Consider the following 21798-nt stretch of genomic DNA (forward strand, 5'->3'; position numbering starts at 1 on the left):
TATATATATATATATATATATATATATATATATATATAATAATAATAAATGCATTTATATAGCGCTAATTTTGTACAAAACATTCAAAAGCGCTTAACAAGGAAAAAGCCAACCAGTCGGGTCAATCAGAATAAGCAAGCTTAAACAGATATGTTTTTAACTTTATCTTGAAAGCATCTAGGGTCAAGGAGTCGATACGCATCAATTCCACAGGAAGTGAATTCCACAACCGAGGTCCTTTGTAGGCAAAAGCCCTATTGCCTAATGTATTATGATTGATACAAGGAACATGCAGTGTGATTCGAGAATGTGAGCGCAAAGAGTAACAACTAGACTTCACCGAGATCATATCACATAAATACTTAGGTGCAAGACCTTTTAAACATTTAAATACTTGCAAGATTAGTTTAAATTCAATGCGTTGCTGTACAGGTAACCAATGAAGAGAGTGTAAAGTAAAAGTAATATGACAAAATTTAGGAAGAGCGTAAATCAAACGAGCCGCTCCATTAAGTACCATTTGAACTCTACGAAGCTTATAATCAGGTAAACCAATCAAGAGTGCATTACAGTAGTCGATGTGACTAATTACAAAAGCATTAATAAGAGTTTTAGTACAGTCCTCATCCAGGAATTTTCTGATCTGACGAATATTATAGAGTCCATGGTATGCCCTTGAGCAAACTTTTCCAATATGAATGTCCATTGACATGTTGCTGTCAAGATAAACCCCAAGATTTTTTGCACTATCACATGGCTTAATATCCACGTTACCTACTTTTATCAACTGAACCCGAGTCTTAGCAACTTGTTGGCGAGTCCCAATTAAAAGAAACTCAGTCTTAGAATCATTGATCATTAGCCTATTGCTGATCATCCAATGTCTTATTTCGAATATAAGTGATTGCATTGCCAGAACAGCCCGTTCCTCAGATAACAGAGAACCAGCATTGAAAGATAAATATAATTGTGTATCATCAGCATAACTATGTGCGTTAGGAAGGTGTTTAGAGACAATGGTAAACAACTGAGAAACATAACAAAGAAAAAGAACAGGACCGAGACAGCTGCCCTATGGTACACCACAATTCAAAGAGAAATCTTTCGATGAGATATTTTCTATAGATACATGCTGTTTTCTGAAAGACAGATAATTACCAATCCATTTTTGTGCATTATTAACAATACCAAATTGGGTACGCAATATGTTTATAAGAATATCATGGTTAACAGTATCGAACGCCGCACTCAAATCCAACAGGATTAAAAGAGTGCATTGTTGTTGGTCCATATTCATCAATATATCACTATGAATTTTCATAAGTGCAGTTTCTGTAGAGTGATTTTGCCTGTACGCAGATTGGCAATCAGGAAAAGGAGCATGTGATGAACAATGTGAGACAATCTCATTAACTACAGCACGTTCAACTAACTTAGAAACATAACTCAAATTACTTATTGGTCTATAATTAGAATAGATAGGGTCCAAACCTGCTTTCTTTAACAATGGAGTAACGGTAGCAATCTTCCATTTGTCAGGAACATTACCATTTTTTAGTGAAAGATTTATCATGGTAGTCAATACAGGCAAAAGGGGGTCAAGACACTTTCTAAGTAACCAAGTGGGTATTGGGTCAAGATTGCAGGTAGCCGTATTAGAGGATTTGATAATTGTGCGAACTTCATCGTTAGAAAGTGGCTTGAACCCAGTCAACTTCGATTGGAAATGCTGTTGAACATAAGGTTCAAAAGGACCAGTAGCAATAGAATCAATGTTTGCATTAATTTTATCAATTTTAGATATAAAAAATTGTCCGAAGTCATTAACAAGTTCCATAGTATTCTGGTGTGGCGGATAAGTAACAACTTGCTTTTTATTACACAATGACTTTACAACAGTGAACAGTTTCCTGGTGTCGCCTTCACAGTCCCGGATGGTTGATGTATAAAAGGACTTTTTAGCATAGTCCAGATGGAATGAATACTCATTCCGCAAAGAGCGATGGACCCGTCTGTGAGTTTCAAGACCAGATTTGCGGAAAACTCTCTCAGCCTTTCGACAAGCGGAACGTAAAATTTTCAAATGATCGGAGAACCAAGGTACTGTTGGCCTAACGGTAATTACTCTGGTCAGAACTGGTGCGTGGATATCAAGGACAGATGTTAAAGTACGATCATATATATGTATATATGTATATATGTATATATGTATATATATATATATATATATATATATATATATATATATATATATATATATATATATATATATATATATATATATATATTTATATATATATATATATATATATATATATATATATATATGTATATATATATATATATATATATATATATATATATATATATATAAGAAATGCTAATAACAAGGAACGGGAACAGATGCGCCGAAGCTCACAGAATGGCAAGGATAAAAAGTATAAACAAATCACAAACGGTAAATATGATAAGAACCCAATGAAAGAAGGAAAGACAAAGGCAAGAGATTAACGATTAAAAGATGCATTAAAAATTCTAACAGGTTGTCCCATGAAAGATGAGGGGTAACAATTAGTATGAGCCTTCGGAGGTCTCATCCTCCCACTACAAGGGTTTTTACAATTATTTAATGGAGCGTGGAGAGGGTGATCGATATCCTTGAGAACTGAATGAAGCTTATCATCAACCCGACTATCAAAGACCTCGTCAACCATTGGCAAGCGTTTCCCAACAGCCCTACCTGCCCGTTTAACAGTATCATCTAACACTTTCTTAGTTGGTTAGGGTAAAGAATTAAGAATGAAGTTTATCAGCAAAATTTTAAGCTATAATATTAACACGAAGTTGAAAAATTTGATGTTATATATTATTTAAACCACTGCGATAATATGAATCTAGGTATCAGCATTTTTCAAACTATTCCCAGTAAGACCTCGCTCCTATGTCTCCCTCCTTACTATAGCGAATTGTTGTTAGCATGGAGAAAGCTAACTGATGGTAGATCCTGGCCACCGACGTCACGTGAAGATATATGCTATATCAGCCTATTTTTAACAATCCTCTTTTTTGTGTTGACAATACTCCCATTTTTATTCGCCACTTTATTAATGGCGGAATCATTCGCATTAGTGATCTTATGCAAGGGCGTAGGAACCGGGGGGGCTGGGGGGGGCGCCAGCGCCCCCAGTGAAAAATGTGGAGGGGCGGATATATATATATATATATATATATATATATATATATATGTATATATATATATATATATATATATATATATATATATATAAGAAATGCTAATAACAAGGAACGGGAACAGATGCGCCGAAGCTCACAGAATGGCAAGGATAAAAAGTATAAACAAATCACAAACGGTAAATATGATAAGAACCCAATGAAAGAAGGAAAGACAAAGGCAAGAGATTAACGATTAAAAGATGCATTAAAAATTCTAACAGGTTGTCCCATGAAAGATGAGGGGTAACAATTAGTATGAGCCTTCGGAGGTCTCATCCTCCCACTACAAGGGTTTTTACAATTATTTAATGGAGCGTGGAGAGGGTGATCGATATCCTTGAGAACTGAATGAAGCTTATCATCAACCCGACTATCAAAGACCTCGTCAACCATTGGCAAGCGTTTCCCAACAGCCCTACCTGCCCGTTTAACAGTATCATCTAACACTTTCTTAGTTGGTTAGGGTAAAGAATTAAGAATGAAGTTTATCAGCAAAATTTTAAGCTATAATATTAACACGAAGTTGAAAAATTTGATGTTATATATTATTTAAACCACTGCGATAATATGAATCTAGGTATCAGCATTTTTCAAACTATTCCCAGTAAGACCTCGCTCCTATGTCTCCCTCCTTACTATAGCGAATTGTTGTTAGCATGGAGAAAGCTAACTGATGGTAGATCCTGGCCACCGACGTCACGTGAAGATATATGCTATATCAGCCTATTTTTAACAATCCTCTTTTTTGTGTTGACAATACTCCCATTTTTATTCGCCACTTTATTAATGGCGGAATCATTCGCATTAGTGATCTTATGCAAGGGCGTAGGAACCGGGGGGGCTGGGGGGGCGCCAGCGCCCCCAGTGAAAAATGTGGAGGGGCGGAAGTATCATTCCGCCCCCCCGCTCCGCAAGTCAGAAAACCCCTTTTTCATTTCCAAATGAGAAAAAAATCTCATTTGGAGCACCAAATTGCATCTAAGGCCAGCTGAAAATACAAAATTAAGTTTACAAAATGGAGTGGGTGTTGAAGTGTGCTATATTGCACCAAATTGCATCTGAGGCCACCTGGAAATGCAAAAAATTCCAAAGGGGAGGGGGACACCCCCTCCCCTGAGACCCCTCCCCCAGGCCGACCATCAGTCTTCAGCCCCCCCACTCAAAAGTACCTTCCTACGCCACTGATCTTATGTATGAAATTATTCCAACTAGCTTACCTGCTGAATCAGTTTGTGACTGCATTCATCTGGCCAGATAATCCGGATTCGCTCGAGGAGATAGAGGATTACCAGGTGGTGATCTTAAGTGTAATTCCTACCGATTGGCTCACTAAAATCTACTCTTCCGACACTATTGTTTCTTCCAAACCTGATCACGATTGCACTATATATTTACCAGTGGTTGTGATCGTGTTGACGCCTCGAAGTTGACTTGCAGGGAGGCAACTCTTTTATTTCGTAAAAACCATGGTTGTACACACTGGCGGATCCAAGGGGGGGGGGGGCCATGCCCCCCCAAAGGTGAGCCAAAAAGTGTTTCCGAACATCCGCTAAATCATATGATTGGAAATTAAAAAAATCGAGAGGAATAGCAGTGGTAGACTAGTCTAAACCTTTTCGTTTTCTGGTTTCAAATTAAATGCAGAGCTCCCAACTGACCCGCAATTCGCGGGAATTAGACCCGCATTCTAACACCCAAACCCGCTGACCCGCACAAGCGTCCGAAAAAACCGCATTGTAATTGTCAAGTATACATAAAAAAAATTGCATCAAATCTTGACTTAGCAACCATCATTTCTTTAGCATTTAGCATAATAGAGTATAAAACCTCCTTTACAGCATCATTTGAACCTCAAATTAGCCTATATTTCTTTTCATTGGGGCGAGCAGCGAACATTTTCATGCCACGGGAAAGAATGAATTATCACCTACTATTCAATTTATTGATGTTACACACAAAAAAATGCATATTTCTCAGAAAATTTTGGGTAACAAAAGCCTTTCTAAGTGCTACCATTTTACATGTAGGCATCACCAGGATTCCAAAAAATTCAAAAGGGGAGGGGGACACCCCCTCCCCTTATACCCCTCCCCCAGGACGGCGATTCGTGGCATGGACCAGCATTTGCCTTCTCAAGAGTTGGGAGCTATGTAAATGTATGAGCATGAGGATTTACAGTTTAACACCATTTTGCAGTTACAGGCTGGTTGTAAGAAATTTATAACCTATGAGAAATAAAATTTCTTGAGAAATATGATCTCAACTTTGTTTTATAAATATTTTAGAAAATTATACCTGGGAAACATTTTTTTTAGAAGTATGAACATCACCATTGTACACTTTTGTCGCACCAAATTGCATCTGAGGGCATTCAGAAATAGAAAATTTTCCAAAGGGGAGGGGGGCACCCCCTCCCCTTAGACCCCTCCCCATATCACTCTAATACCACTTTGGCCCCTCCCAAACAAAGGCCCTGGATCCGCCAGTGGTTGTACACCAACTGGTGAAATTCACTGGAAGAAAATATTTACAAATTTATCTTTTTCTAATAGATGGGTAAATATTTATAGAACTCCGAAGACGTTCCATGACGCCGAGATAGATTTTAAAATTTCACATAATATTTTATACACTAATGATAACCTTTTCAGGTTCAAAATTGTGGACTCTCCTGCTTGTACTTTTTGTTCTTCAACCAATGAGTCCGTTATTCACTTGTTCATTGAGTGTCCTGAGATTAGCGTGCTCTGGGATCATTTTACTAGTAAACTCAGTAGAATCTATAATAGCAGGATCATGATAATTGGAAGATGATTACCTTACTTGGCCTTGGCCTACACCGCAAACGTAAAAAGGGTATTTTAATCGATTTTCTTGTTAATGTTTACAAGTGTGCTATTTGGAGATGCCGTGTTTGCCAACTATTCGATGGGCATAAAATGCATATTTATTTCCATAATGTTCTTCAACAGAAATTGAAACTAATTTATAATTTTCATAATAATAATAAGACTCTCCATAAGTTCTTCATGATATTTGCTCAGGGCGGAGTAGTTCTCCAACAGATTAAAGATTGCCTTCTCATTACGTTTTCAATTATATATATTCATTTGCCTTTGTCGTTTACCTCCATTTCATTAACATAAAGTATGTTCAAAGTATCTCTTTCGAGATCCGGCTTTAGGAATCTCAAATGATTTTCGAGATGGTTAGCATCATGTTTGATCTCTAGAGTAAGGAAAAATATGTCACCAAAACAGAACTAGTATTGTTCGTTACAGGTGTCAAACGCCTACAGTGAAATTACGACCTTCCTTATCGGTTTCGAACCTCTGGACATACAATCAGCGTCCATGGTTAGTTAGTCCTAGTTGGTTAGGGTGTCCGCGTACAAAGCGGGAGGCCCGGGTCCGAATCCCGGTGGAGGCTGGAAGTTTTTCACTGTTCTGGATTTTCCTTCTCATTACGTTTTCAATTATATATATATATATAAATATATATATTTATATATATATATATATATATATATATATATATATATATATATATTTATATATATATATATATATATATATATATATATATAAATATATATGTATTTATATGTGTGTGTTTCTGTGGCATTAGTTTAGGTATGTGCTACTTTTTAAAGACACTGTTGATATTAAAATATCACATATTATTAACTTATTACTTCAGTTTCTTTTAATCCTTGGTTCGCCCTGACTTAATCTGCTTTTATTAAGACTGTACTTTATATACTTCAAGCAGTCCCAACATAATTTAAATGTGCGAGATCATACAAACATTTTCGATAGCCATTCTTGATTGTATAAAGAGATAACCGTTGCAAACCGTATACTTAAATGTATATATTTCGCTTGTAGATTCTACCAGAATCCATCGACTTTAGACACTGAATGTACCTGGGCTGATGGATCACCTAACACAGATGGAAGGTTAGCATTTTTACAGGCCGACCAATCAAGAGACCTCTATATGAGAATCCAAAATGGTATGTAACGGTAATTCATTTAGATCGTATGTGTAGTATGTAAATGAGACAACTTTCTCATTCAAATAAACTAAAGTATCAATTCATTCGGACATCTCTGCCTTTTATGATAAAGGAATATGACGTAGGCCAGAGCCGTATATAGAGAGAGTTTGGCCAACTGGCGATTTGTGACGTCACACGCAAACCATGGGCATCAAAATAGGTCCAGTTGTCGTTACCAGTTGCGCGAAACACGAAAAACACCACACACAATATATAGCAGCTTTGCACACTGTGCTCGTTGCGAACAAACGAAGCGACTCAGAATGTCAGATTTTGACAGGCATACGAGGAACAAAATGGATATCAGGTAATGAATTAGAGTATGCGTTAGTTAATGACATTTACGTTTATCTTCACACCTGAAATGCATAGAAAACTAGCTGAAAACCTGTCATTACACTTGTTTTATTTTACGCCTCATACTACTAGTCCTACTGTACTTTAGTCATACAAACGAAAAGCACACATCACAGTCCTGGCTAGGCTAGATTACAGACGCACAGCTATAGCATCAGGCCTGCATTAATAGATCCTTCAATTAAATAAAGTAGGCCTACACATAAAATGACAATTTATGCTTCACTGATCTTTTCAGGTTTGCCAAAAAGTAGTTGTAACAGAGGTCATTGTATTAAACTCCAGAAGTTACATAGTAGGATTAATATTCGGCATAACTTTTTCTCTAAAGTCTAATACAACTTATACAAGGGTTGTGAATGGTTTGCCTGAGAAGGTTGAATTGCAAGTAGTGTGAATGGGTTTAAGAATACTTTGGATGAGTACATTAAGCATTGTAATTGGGTATGACATTTGATGTCCTCGGTTTTATTCCTCTCATATAGCCTTAGGTCCTTAATGGGGACTTGAATGTCTCTCCTGGTCTTTTTTTCTACTAAACTAAACTATATACTTGAGTGTAGGAGTTAGCAATAGTTGGTAGTCTGTGGGCAAACCTAAGACTGATATTGTGGTGTTAATTTCTCAGGAATGTAGTACTAGGCTATAGTAGGTGCAACAGATTGAATGGGTCTGTCGAGAAAAAAAAAACCTGCAACAACTGAATACTGGTGTATGTTGTAGCTTATGTATTTTCCATTAACATATATACTATACGGTCATGTCCTTAATGAGGTTTCATGGATCACACTGACATAGTGTGCCTGCTTGTCAGTGTTGTCAACTGAGCATAGGGCTGATGACATCATTCAGTTTGTTATTATGCAGACAGCAAATGGCCATAATGATAATTATTAATTGTTACTTATTCTTCATACTGCCCTTACTGGCCTTACCTGAACAGTGATGTATGAAAATGCAAGAAGTCGTTAAGCTTTTCATTTAAGAATCGTTTCAGCCTGTCCTATTTCAAACATATGATTGGCAGGTTTCCACGTTACATAGCTTATCAAAATGGAGCTGTTCTGTAAAGCAAGAAAATCACACATATGCATGCATACAAACACACTCATATATAACAATTTCTGAATATCTTTTCAGCTGCCCAAAGGTGCTGGAATGCAAGCTCTGTTGGGTGAATTAAAAAACCCTCATTGTACTCTTTTATCATGGTCAGCGTAGCTGGAACCAGCAATGATGGTGATGTGGATTTGACAGTACCTAGACAAGAATTCAATAGCTGCTTTGTGTTGAAGTGGGTTCAACTTGCTCAAGACCATGACAGGATGACGACTAGACATTAGGATGAATTATCTGTTGTAGAGCTCTATAAACCAGGCAGTTGTTAAAACATCCATTGGGTGACCCTCACAGTCTACCAGGCACTGCATCGCAGAAGCAAAATGAAGTGTGTGTGATACCTTCATCTTATGAGAGTGGAATGGTATCAGTGTGGCCTCTGTCAATTTGGCTTCAAGTCTTTGTTTTCTTGAAAGCTGAGAAGATCTTTCAGTGATTTCACACTGACCTCTGTACTTGACAATTCATGTGTATTTGCCAGCTCAGGAGGAAGCCAGATTTTAATTACATTAACCAATGCTGACTTTTTTTTGGACATGTGGTACATCTGCAAGGAGGTGAAGGAAGCAGTTGGAGTTGCATGGATGTGGAATCTTGTTGATAGTCTGGCAGTCTTATCCACAGATTATCCCAAAGCTTCTCCACATTGCCACATTCAGAACTTATTACATTGATAAACTTGAAAATTGCAGGAATCTAACGAAGCACCCATCAAGGGAATTTGTTTGTATAATTATTGAAAGCTGTGACCTTCTGATGTGACAGACTAATTTGAAATAAAGGGCAGTAGATTACCTTGTAAATGAACCTTGTTATTGTTTGATTGTATCTAATGTTTGCAAAATTTTAAGTTGCATGCTACCAATTGAAACATAATTCTTTCTCTATTAATGGGATATAAATACTTCTCCTTAAAGGGTGTGGAGACTCCCGCACAAAGAAACGTCTCATGCCGGTTATCTGACCGAGTTTCGAATGCGGTGTAACAGAAGTGTTAGACACCACCATTGATCCCAGAAAATACACATACAGCTTGCTACCATCTGTAAATAGACATTAGTGTACAGTCAATACAAACATCATGGTCAATACCCACAACACAGTGCACATAGCAGCGTGGACATCTCAGGTCTAGATAAAAGATAACAAGGTATCGGGTTTCATTACTGTCTGCATTTTGTAGCGACACAAAAAAAACTTCACTTGCAAGCAACGGAAAGTAAACTTTTTCAGAGCGCGGCATGCGGTTTAGGGCAAGTCTTCAATACCTTTAAATATACTGCATCGGTTGTTGTCACTTGATCATTTGCTTGTGTGTGAGCTAAACAGCTTAAATAATATGTAAAAAAATAATACAAACTTTCAAATTGCCAGATATTTACTTGCTCAAAATCATTATCCAATCATGATTTGTTGCTATCCTTGAGTCCATTATTCAGATGATGAGGCAGATTCCCTTCAACTCTCCATGATGAAGGTAAAACCTTATATCTTAACCAACTGCCATTGAGTGTCCATTTGAAAGTTTCAAACACACAAGTGCATTGATTAAAACAAAGACTTTATTGCTGTGGTTGCAGGAACTGGATTTCAGTCTAGAAGTCACTCACCAGGTTTGTCATTATCACAGTCTGCTAACTGTGGCTTTTTATGTTAGGAGTTTTTCTTCAGAGCACATGTCACCTTTGATTTGTAAAAAAAGTCCTGAAATTCAGGGAGTTAAAATTTACTGTCTAAAGATAATTTAAAAAGGTTTTTCTTTAACTTCAATCGTCAATGTGGGTGTCAATTAAGGGAATAAGGAGGTACTGAAGCAACTTTGATAAATGATAGTTGACTGCATCCAAATTAAACCAAGGCCTAGGCTATACTTTTGAAGAAGAAAAAATTAGGCTGAATTCATGTTAGCCTAAAAAGGCTAGGCCAATGCTGACAATTAACACAAACCAAGATCATTTAACCATTTGGGTACTTGTTTATGACATACTAAAAGGGTCTATATAATTAGGCCTGTATGTGTACACAACCCACAAGTTGCCAATGAGTATAGACCTAGCCTAACTAGTTTAGGCCTAGGCTACTTTGTTTTCCTTAGACCTAGTTTAATTGGGCCTTATACTGTGCCATATTATGTAATGTGCTATAACAGTTGTAGTAATAGCAAGAATGGTCCAGGTCTAACTAAGCCCAGACTTAACTTATGCTTCGGGCTTAACTAAGGATTAGGGCGTTACGTGATGCCTAGAGGCTAGCCCACCCTTTTACATTAAACTAAAAGTGATACTTTTTTAGGCTAGGCATAGCCTAGGCATACAATAACTAGGAATTAGGATAACTATATGTGCGACTGAAACTGCCATGCCTATGATTAGGAGAGCTGGCATAATGAAATCGAATTTGTGGATCGTAAAACGAGAGAGAATAGCCATGCATGTAATTACAGAAACCAGTCTGAACGTAAAATTCTCGCATTGCTTGTACATTACCCGTATTACACTAGGGCCTATGGCTAGTATGGGCCTAGGCTACACAGACTTTTTTCATTAGATCTCCATCTTGTTCTTTTTACTTCCAAAAAATTCCTCTTCTTTTATGGTCAGTCGGATAATCAAACAACAATATCCATGTTCTGACCGATTGCAGCATCCCCAGCACCATTTCTTTCATAATTTCGTACTTTTTTCGTGTACACAAACGATAGTCTATACACTGTGAGTATGCGTGTCGTCTGCTATGAAGTTTTCAAGTGGACCTATTTTACCACCCTGTGTGGGCGTTTTCCCTCTCGACCAATCCAAATCGGTTACATGGTTGGCCAAACTCTCTCTATATACGGCTCTGACGTAGGCAATGAAACACTGCCCTCCTTTTGCTGACATAGCTTTTTTATCTAGTTAAATAGAGAAAACCATGTTGGACTGTTGCATCATTTTTCGTAACATCATGATCAGGGTTCAGACAACGGTGATATTTTCAGAGTACTGTTTTTCATGCGGGCGTGGTGGCTTCATGACATGCAGCAATAATTTCAATAACATGGACTGATTGACCCCACCCCCACCCCACCCTCCCCGTCTAATCTCTCCCTCTTCCATCACAGTCCTATGTCGGGATCCCTGTTAATAGCGAGAAACTGATCATGTGATAGTTGCAACTCCAATGGGCGATCTATTCATGATTAATAAGGGGTTAATCAACGGTCTAGCGTGCGTCACTCACAGGATTAATGCACGATCGGGGGATAATGCAAGCGATGCACGAGGGCGGAGCCCGAGTGCATCCAGCGATAGCATTAACACCCGGAGAGCATTAATCATGTGAGTAACACACGCTAGACCGTTGATTGACCCGATTCATTCATACACTACCATTTGTGTGGGGGAATATCATAAAACAAAACATTTTTGGTTACATATAACCAAAGATTTATTAAAGTGATGCCCCGTAATTTTGCCGTGCGTTACTCACAGGATTAACCACGGTCAGCTGACCTGAATGGACCAATAGGATTTAGGAATCTTTACTAAGTATGAATGAACATCTGTTAACTTCTATGCTCTCTTAACATATTTCGTTAACTTATTATAATCAGTTTCCTGAGATATTAGATCGGTTACTAACCTTCGATGAATGTATAACCATCATTTTATAATGTGCGGTCTTTTCCTCTCCTTCTTTATAACAGAGTGTGATTCGTTCCTAGTGGGAACCCTGCCAGGTAATGTAAACGATACAGACATATATACTAGGAAGTATTAAAAATTCAACAGCCAAAACAATATGTTGTTGTTGTAAACAAAGTCTCTAGTCAATTATCCATACCTACTATCAGTAAGTGCTATAAATTCGAGACATGTAACAAGCTCGTTCTTTTATCATCAACTTAAGTTGGATATAAAAAGAACGGACTCAAATGGCTAAGACGGATTATTTTACGCCAATTACAACTTAATGTCACTTTCGGTATTGATATATCTATTTCAACAGTCCCAATTGATAAAGAGAAAATTGAAAACATTTTATCGCCAGAGTGAATTTTAAAATGAATAATACTAGTTGTTTTTGTAGTCTATTATAGAATCCGACCATTGAGAGTACATGCGATGGATGGAAAATTGCCTACTTATAGTATTATATATATATAGTATATAATGATAATAATAACTAAAAATAATAAATGAAATAATATAAATATATATATATACCATATATATATATATATATATATATATATATATATATATATATATATATATATATATATATATATATATATATATATATATATATATATATATATATATATATATATATATATATAATTGAAAACGTAATGAGAAGATTTGATAGTGAACGATGCTTTTTACAGCAAAATGTCCAACTCCCTTGGGGATGAAACGAGGTTTATTGACTGATTTCCGTGGCTATGCTGCTGCATCAGATCTGGCAGATGATCAAATCGTAGCATCTAGCTGGGCAGAGGAACAGTTTCATCCAAGAAACAGTCGTCTTGACGGTCCTTCCTGTTGGAAAAACACCAACAGAGATTTGTACCCATGGATACAAGTCAACTTAGTAGAGAGGCATGTCGTCACTGGTCTTGTGGTACAGGGTTGCGGTCGGGATTTTCTTGGATGGATACAACAATTTAAAGTGGAATCTAAAACGAATGGAAACCCGTTCGTGGAACACGTGGACAGAGCAACTGGTTCGGAGGTAATAAATAATAAACAAACAAGTCGAATCGAAACTAGAAGACTCAACACTTCTTTGCGGCGGAGGGGCGGGAGGGTGGTGTATGCGAACTGTCTTTCAGATATCTCTCATGCTATATTAAGGCTAAAATCACTGCAATCTAGCTACCTTTCAATCCCCAACCCCCTTTGAATTAATCTGATTTAGATGTACTGTAATATTGTGTATTGATCTGATACAAAGTATGTGTATATATGTTGAAAGTGCGACGATAACACGTCATGCATGCCCTTAATAACTGGTAGTGTATATTATAACACTAACCAAGAAAACCAAGATTTTGTCAGAATAACTTAGAATAAGCAAATTCTTTATACTGACTAGTTGCACGTTTCAGTATTTTAATAGGCCAATTTTATACTATAATTTGTTTTCTTCAAATTTATACAAGACTATAGTTCCACAGGTCGTTGTACTTCTGATTATCCAAGAACATTGACAAGTGAGATTTTAATCCTTCCTTCCAGCCCAAGCTTAGGAACCCCGTATCGTAAGTAAATACTCCATGCTGTGACCATGGAGCTATAAACAGATGCTGTAACAGATTACTTGTATTTTATGTATACCACAAGAAATGTACCACACACAATGCAGTTGATCGAAACGTGGTAGTCGAATTTGATGGATGCATTTATATACCCCAAAAGGTAATTATTACCTAACAGTCTAACCATTTTATGCTACATTGGCTACGCAGAATCGATTTTATGCGAGATAAAAACTTAATTCAAGTAGAAACGACAGTTAAAAACTCTAATTATACTATAGCATCTGTTAATTTGTGTTAACTCGCTTTAATTGGATGACAAAGTAAGACGAATGAAACAATATCCAGCTGAAAAAAGTTTTATTTTATTAACAAACGTTTAATGAGGGCGAGCCAAACGGTCCATCAAACCGAAAACTAAAATGAGATGTTTATGTATCCATACACCCGGTGCTTTTAGAACAAATGTCTTAGTATATTGGAAACGTGTTCAACACTTTTGTGAGTATTATATGTTACAATGGCGATGACTCCTTATCACCTTAGGCCTACATGTCTCTGTCTTGTAACATGCTGATACTAGTTTTAGACTCTGTCTTGTAACATGCTGATACAAGTTTTAGACTCTGTCTTGTAACATGCTAATACAAGTTTTAGACTCTATCTTGTAACATGCTGATACTAGTTTTAGACTCTGTCATGTAACATACTGATACTAGTTTTAGACTCTGTCTTGTTACATGCTGATACTAATTTTAGACTCTGTCTTGTAACATGCTGATACTAGTTTTAGACTCTGGCTTGTAACATTCTGATAATAGTTTTAGCTTCTGTCTTGTAACATGCTGATACAAGTTTTAGACTCTGTCTTGTATCATGCTGATACTAGTTTTAGACTCTGTCTTGTAACATTCTGATACTAGTTTTAGACTCTGTCATGTAACATACTGATACTAGTTTTAGACTCTGTCTTACTACATGCTGATACTAGTTTTAGACTCTGTCTTGTAACATGCTGATACAAGTTTTAGACTCTGACTTGTAACATGCTGATACTAGTTTTAGACTCTGTCTTGTAACATGCTGATACTAGTTTTAGATTCTGTTTTAGAAAGTGGCAATTAAACATGATCATTTTAATGTTTAATACCACATTATCATATGTTCATTGACATTTATTGGGGCTTTCTTATCTGGCCACTGTAAGAATCGAATGAAAACATTCTAGCGTACGGACTTATTCAAAGGAATTTTAACATACTTTTTATCATAGTGGCCGCCAGTTTACTTCGGCGAGAGATATTAAATTTGCATGACGCAATGATAACATTAACATATAAATGCAACAATGTGCAATACGCAATAAAGCTTCTACAACACCAGTATGAAGAGATTATGCAAGGATGAATTAATTCATTATTTCACGTTTCCCCTCTACAATTCTCTTTGTATGAAGGTGATACAAGGTAATACAGAACCAAGATGTGGCAAACTGGTGACCTTTGACCCTTGGTTATACGCCGACGCAATAAGAATCAAACCTCTACAATGGTACAGATCGATTGGTCTTAGATTCGAGATACTTGGATGCAAAGATGGTACTGTATTATGTCAATTATCCACCTGTTTCGGGGCCACGGTGCCGGTGGAACAGAGTACACGTGCCCCCACCCCTCCCCCGCCACCACCTTCGGTACTGTGATAATCGTTCAAATCTGCCTTTTTGCATAAAACGAATTACCCTTTGTTTGTTAAAAGTGCCATTTTTAATGTTTAAAAGCTCTTTTGTTAGAACAAGAAAACATTCAAATACTAGAATTGATGGTAAGGAGTGTACAAAGGATCGAAGTAACGTTGTGGCTTGCCCCTCGAATCAAAGTCGTATGTCACACAACCCCCTAGTTTTGATTCCCAGATGTAGGCTACCCCTCTTCCTCCACTTCTGGTCTGGCTTTATAGATGAACATCGTAACAGAATGAGAAAAATATTTCTTACCCATTTCTTTACCCAATAATGTTTACCAATCAAAAATAGAAAGAGTTTAGATGTAATGCGTTCTACAAACGAAACAATATCATGAACTTAGTTTTTGAGTCTTATGTTTTCTTTCTCAGTTCCTAAAACATAAACAGAAGTAGTTCAAAACAGTCACATATTGTAATACAGTTGAACTCCTACATACACACATGTATCCATATAAGCTTCTATAAGATGTCTAAAACACCATGATATAGCTAAACCTTTCTGCTGACGTAAAAGTGAAAAGGATGGGCAAATCTAGATAACTATTTGTAAACCTATACGCATGCGGCAGGATTCTCTAAAACTATATTTTCAGTTGCTCTTACAATTCTGCATGATACTTGGAATTTTTTGATGTTTTAACTTAGGCTGTAATAATAGTAATATGTTTTCAGTGTTGTAAGTTAAAACAGCATTTCTGACATTAGAGTATAGACGTACACCCTGATATAGTTTATTTCAGGTATGTGAACATCTATTTCATGGAGTATTTGTAACATACTTGTCGTACCTTCAATCGGGTTTTAATTGTACAATTTTCTTTTAGCGGGAATAAATACAACATGCACCAACATATATCCACGTGCTATCTAGATTTTCTTGTCCTTTCTCTGCACAGATTGTGATTATTCTATGGGATTAACAGATGGAGATTTAGAGGATGCGGCGATTACCGCCTCTAGTGTCTATAATGTCGAATCATCCCCTAAGGAGGCTCGTATTCAACCTCTCGGAATCCAGAGTATACCAACCGTAGGTTGGAAACCTGGTCCTGGGCAGACGGAATGGATTCAGGTATCCTTGCGAGGATTTATTATACTCTGCTTGTATGTATGTATGTGTGTGTAAGTACGTATGTGTGTGAGGGAGAGAAAGCATACTTACATAAAACAGACGGAATGGATTCAGGTAGCCTGGCGAGGATTTATTATACTCTGTTTGTATGTATGTGTGTGTAAGTACGTATGTGTGTGAGGGAGAGAAAGCATACTTACATAAAACAGACGGAATGGATTCAGGTATCCTGGCGAGGATTTATTATACTCTGTTTGTATGTATGTGTGTGTAAGTACGTATGTGTGTGTGAGGGAGAGAAAGCATACTTACATAAAACAGACGGAATGGATTCAGGTATCCTTGCGAGGATTTATTATACTCTGTTTGTATGTATGTGTGTGTTAGTACGTATGTGTGTGTGAGGGAGAGAAAGCATACTTACATAAAACAGACGGAATGGATTCAGGTAGCTAGCTTACGAGGATTTATTATACTCTGTTTGTATGTATGTGTGTGTAAGTACGTATGTGTGTAAGGGAGAGAAAGCATACTTACATAAAACAGACGGAATGGATTCAGGTAGCCTAACGAGGATTTATTATACTCTGTTTGTATGTATGTGTGTGTAAGTACGTATGTGTGTGTGTGAGGGAGAGAAAGCATACTTACATAAAACAGACGGAATGGATTCAGGTAGCCGAACGAGGATTTATTATACTCTGTTTGTATGTTTGTGTGTGTAAGTACGTATGTGTGTGTGAGGGAGAGAAAGCATACTTACATAAAACAGACGGAATGGATTCAGGTAGCCGAACGAGGATTTATTATACTCTGTTTGTTTGTATGTGTGTGTAAGTACGTATGTGTGTAAGGGAGAGAAAGCATACTTACATAAAACAGACGGAATGGATTCAGGTAGCTAGCTTACGAGGATTTATTATACTCTGTTTGTATGTATGTGTGTGTACGTACGTATGTGTGTAAGGGAGAGAAAGCATACTTACATAAAACAAACGGAATGGATTCAGGTAGCCTAACGAGAATTTATTATACTCTGTTTGTATGTATGTGTGTGTTAGTACGTATGTGTGCAAGGGAGAGAAAGCATACTTACATAAAACAGACGGAATGGATTCAGGTAGCCGAACGAGGATTTATTATACTCTGTTTGTATGTATGTGTGTGCAAGTACGTATGTGTGTAAGGGAGAGAAAGCATACTTACATAAAACAGACGGAATGGATTCAGGTAGCTAGCTTACGGGGACTTATTAAACCCTCTTTGTATGTTTGTGTGTGTAAGTACGTATGTGTGTGAGGGAGAGAAAGCATACTTACATAAAACATTGTATGAAATATCACTGTTTTTAAGTTTATCAGGATTTTAACATGCATGAAAGAACTTAATATCTTCAATTTCCACAAAATATTGGAGGAAGCATAAATAAAAAAAGCCGTGACGGGATTTACAATGCTTCTGACTACAAACGTCAGTATGTTTTGTACTTTTTAAGTTTATATCGATACATTTATCTTCGTCACTTTTTTTTACATTTTGTAATAAACAAGTCATCGAAAAGAGTTACGTTAAGAATTCACATATATCTTTTTTAAATCATGCAGGTTCGATTCCCAGAACTACGAAAAATTAGAGCCGTTACCACACAAGGCTGTTCTCAATCATTTCCAAAGAATTTTCTCTTAACCTACTCCACCAGCACAGATTCAACCAATTGGAAACATTTTAATTATCCAAATACGAATAACCCGTTGGTAAGAAATGTTAGGGTTAACGGACTAACTTCCAATCCACGCATCAATTTGGCTTTTACGATAGCGGAATTGAAACATTGTCCTTCCTTTGCATTTAAATATATATTAATCAATTTATAAGCTAACATCATAGAACTTATGGAATATATATATTTTTTATTACCCTTCTGAAATGCATTAATTGAGAACACATATTTATCAGTCCACAACCAATAGTATTTTGTGTTGAGTTTCTGTGAAATTGTCAATATTACAGTTCCATAACAATGAAGTTTACTAGACTTGACCTGATTCAACTTCTATTTCAAATCATCAGGAAAGGAAATGACAAACACTGGTTTTCAAATTAGTTATGAAAGCTTTCTTGGCAGAACTGTTTGAACGAAAACGATAAGTTAACACTAATTAAGACTGATATGATGACTTGAGCAAGTCTATGGCATCATTGAGCCATATCTGGTTCGTTCACCTGATAATTACAATGTTATCTTCCTGTCATGGGCTTTCCTTTCTTTTTTGGCTACCACACGGTGGTCTTGATCAGATTGCCAGAAAGCTTTCCGACCTAACGCAAATGCAATGAACTGCTTCAGAATCAGACTCTTAGGACAAAGTTCTTGCTTTAAGTAATGACTTGTTGAAATGTTATAGACCGCCAAAAGCAAGTTCTTCTTATCCAAGTTGTATTACTATGCCATTTGGAGTTTTAATAAATTACCCTTTCAGTATGAAAGGCTTATCAATCAAAGTGACTGAACCGTAACTACTACACAGACGTTCACTGCATCACAGCAGAAGCAACGGAAACCAATATACAAATACACGACGTGTATGGCTTCAAGTAGCAGTTTACGATGAATTAGAGAAACTTGTCAATGATAAACGGAGTTGGGTTATCATTCATGGCTTCCAGTTGTTCGTAGCATGAAAACAAATTTATAGAATATCAGAAAAATCGAAGAAATTAAGTTATAGAATATTATTAAGACCCTAATTTTGTTAAAGAGCTCTTAACTTGTACTTAAAGGCAATCTTTTCACTTAAAGGATTTTGTCGCCAATTCTGACGACACCACTTTGATGAGACATAACCTTCCGTATGAATTTCTGGCCCTCCTGGTACGCATCACACCTACAGGTTGGGGAGGAGTTGGACGTTGTTTCAAGTTTGAGCTGGTAGGCTGTGTCCATCAAGGTAAATTTATACTACAATCCCCGGTTGAACTCCTCAATTTCTTTTAATATGAAGGTTTTCTGTATTTTCTTGTGTGTGTGTGTGACATGTGCGTGTGTGTGAATGTGTGTGTGGTATGGTACAATAAAAACAGCAGGGTGATGTTTTGTCACTGTAGACTTACCATGCTGGTCTTACAGTCAAGTGATGAACAATATACTTGTTGTACGAGTGAGCAGACAGTAAATTCACTCAGTGAAGTTTCCACGAAATCTTCATTTCTCCAGGTATTGCGCAAACGAACTTGCTAGTGATGACATGTTTGAACAAAATGATTAATGTTCTGATGTGTGGTATATCCTATTGAAGGGCATCAGATTATGTAGACAGCGGAGTAGAAACAGCCAATCGTCATAATTGGTCTACATATGAAAGAGATATGAATAACGTTCTTAAAACAGCTAAGAAAAATCTTCTTCCATTTGTGAATATGACAGTGTTAGCTAGTACGCCTTCGCACACAAGACTGAATACTTGAGCATATCTGCATATGACACCAATTAACCACTTGTGCCTTGATATAACTTTTTATTCTCCTCTAAGAATGATTTTGTCTTTGATATGTTTTAGATTGCAATGAACAACTGAATATCGGCAGAAATCGAGGCGCTATTCAGGCTCAAGGTGCCCTAACATGTTCACCCCAATCTTTCTCGATCCACGGAGACTCGAGTAGTAACCTCCAAAACACTCCCATTGCATTTCCTGCTACGATACAAGCCTCACTTATGATAACGCTTATCGGCGAGTACACGATAACGGGTATCATCAGTCAAGGTTCCATTAACGATCGCGAATACGGACCAACATGGGCGAATAAATATACCTTACAATATGCCAGAGATGTGAACGACGGTGATTCGCATGGATTCAGAAATTACCTAAAACCTGATGGTTCCATACAGGTTTGTTGATTACTCTCAATTGCGAATAAGTTTACGAACACCATCAATCACACGCAGAGGTGTCGGGAGCTCACGAACGCAGTCAATTATTTTACACCACACATGACGAAAGTCGATCAAAGTCGATCAAAGTCGATTAAGCTAAACACATGAGTACCGCAGAGGTGTCGGGAGCCAGTTCAGACCACGGTACACTTGATGTCACCGGGTTCCATATTTCATTGTTAATTTTCCATTAAGTACCGTATATCATGAAACTGAGAATCACATATTTTTCCCTGCTAACTAACCGGGCCCAGAGGCTAATCTTCCTCCCCGCCACCCCGCCCTCGCCACCACCAGGGATGTATTACTAATCTTCCTCCCCGCCACCCCGCCCTCGCCACCACCAGGGATGTATTACTGCACAGATTTGAAAATAAACTACACCATGGTTATCGAACATTACGCTTCACTATGGAAATTGTTTTATATTAAATGGTCTATGTTGTACCAAGTGTAGTGAAAATTGTGGTTGAACTAGATCATCGAAGCCTTTTGATTCTCTTCCAAAACTCTATCAGTTTCGTAACATCTGTTTATATTTATCTGCAATAGGTGTTTTCAGCTAACTTTGATAGTGTAACCCCAGTCACTAACCATCTGATAAGACCAATCGCTGCTACCAGGCTCCAGGTTACTTATTACAACGATGACGTCATATATCCGAAGGTGCCTTGCATCAGACTTGATTTCTTGGGGTGTGCCGTTTCCGGTAGGTTCTTTTTGCTTTTTATTTTGTTTCGCACTTGTTCCTTTGTAATGTTGATTATTTTATTTGTTATTTCTTCTCTTTTTTCGGGACCGCAACTCAACATACAATGGGAATATTCCTTTATGACTGTAACTTGGGTAGCACTGATCATGTGAGAACGTCATTCAGCAATGTACATGAGTGAATAGTTACGTAATGGGCAGAAAATACGTTGATATTTCCCATCCATCCATCCATCCATCCATCCATCCATCCATCCATCCATCCATCCATCCATCCATCCATCCATCCATCCATCCATCCATCCATCCATCCATCCATC

At 37.2% G+C, this 21798-nt stretch overlaps 1 protein-coding gene and 1 long non-coding RNA gene across 2 annotated transcripts in view; both read left to right on the plus strand.

Moving 5' to 3' along the window:
* LOC139963226 (uncharacterized) overlaps positions 1-21798 on the plus strand; it is a 64312-nt gene that overhangs the window by 3224 nt on the left and 39290 nt on the right. Inside the window, exons 3-11 of the mRNA XM_071963809.1 lie at positions 7122-7249; positions 12456-12488; positions 13140-13486; positions 15469-15610; positions 16655-16830; positions 18435-18584; positions 19631-19778; positions 20388-20722; positions 21320-21476. Of these exons, the coding sequence (XP_071819910.1) occupies positions 7122-7249; positions 12456-12488; positions 13140-13486; positions 15469-15610; positions 16655-16830; positions 18435-18584; positions 19631-19778; positions 20388-20722; positions 21320-21476 (1616 nt within the window). The remainder of the gene's footprint in view (positions 1-7121; positions 7250-12455; positions 12489-13139; positions 13487-15468; positions 15611-16654; positions 16831-18434; positions 18585-19630; positions 19779-20387; positions 20723-21319; positions 21477-21798) is intronic.
* LOC139963261 (uncharacterized) lies at positions 7384-9323 on the plus strand. Its single transcript, XR_011791533.1, has 2 exons — positions 7384-7601; positions 8792-9323. It is a non-coding gene; the product is annotated as an uncharacterized lncRNA (long non-coding RNA).

This window comes from Apostichopus japonicus, chromosome 21 (assembly GCF_037975245.1).
Source record: "Apostichopus japonicus isolate 1M-3 chromosome 21, ASM3797524v1, whole genome shotgun sequence".
Lineage (NCBI taxonomy): Eukaryota > Metazoa > Echinodermata > Holothuroidea > Aspidochirotida > Stichopodidae > Apostichopus > Apostichopus japonicus.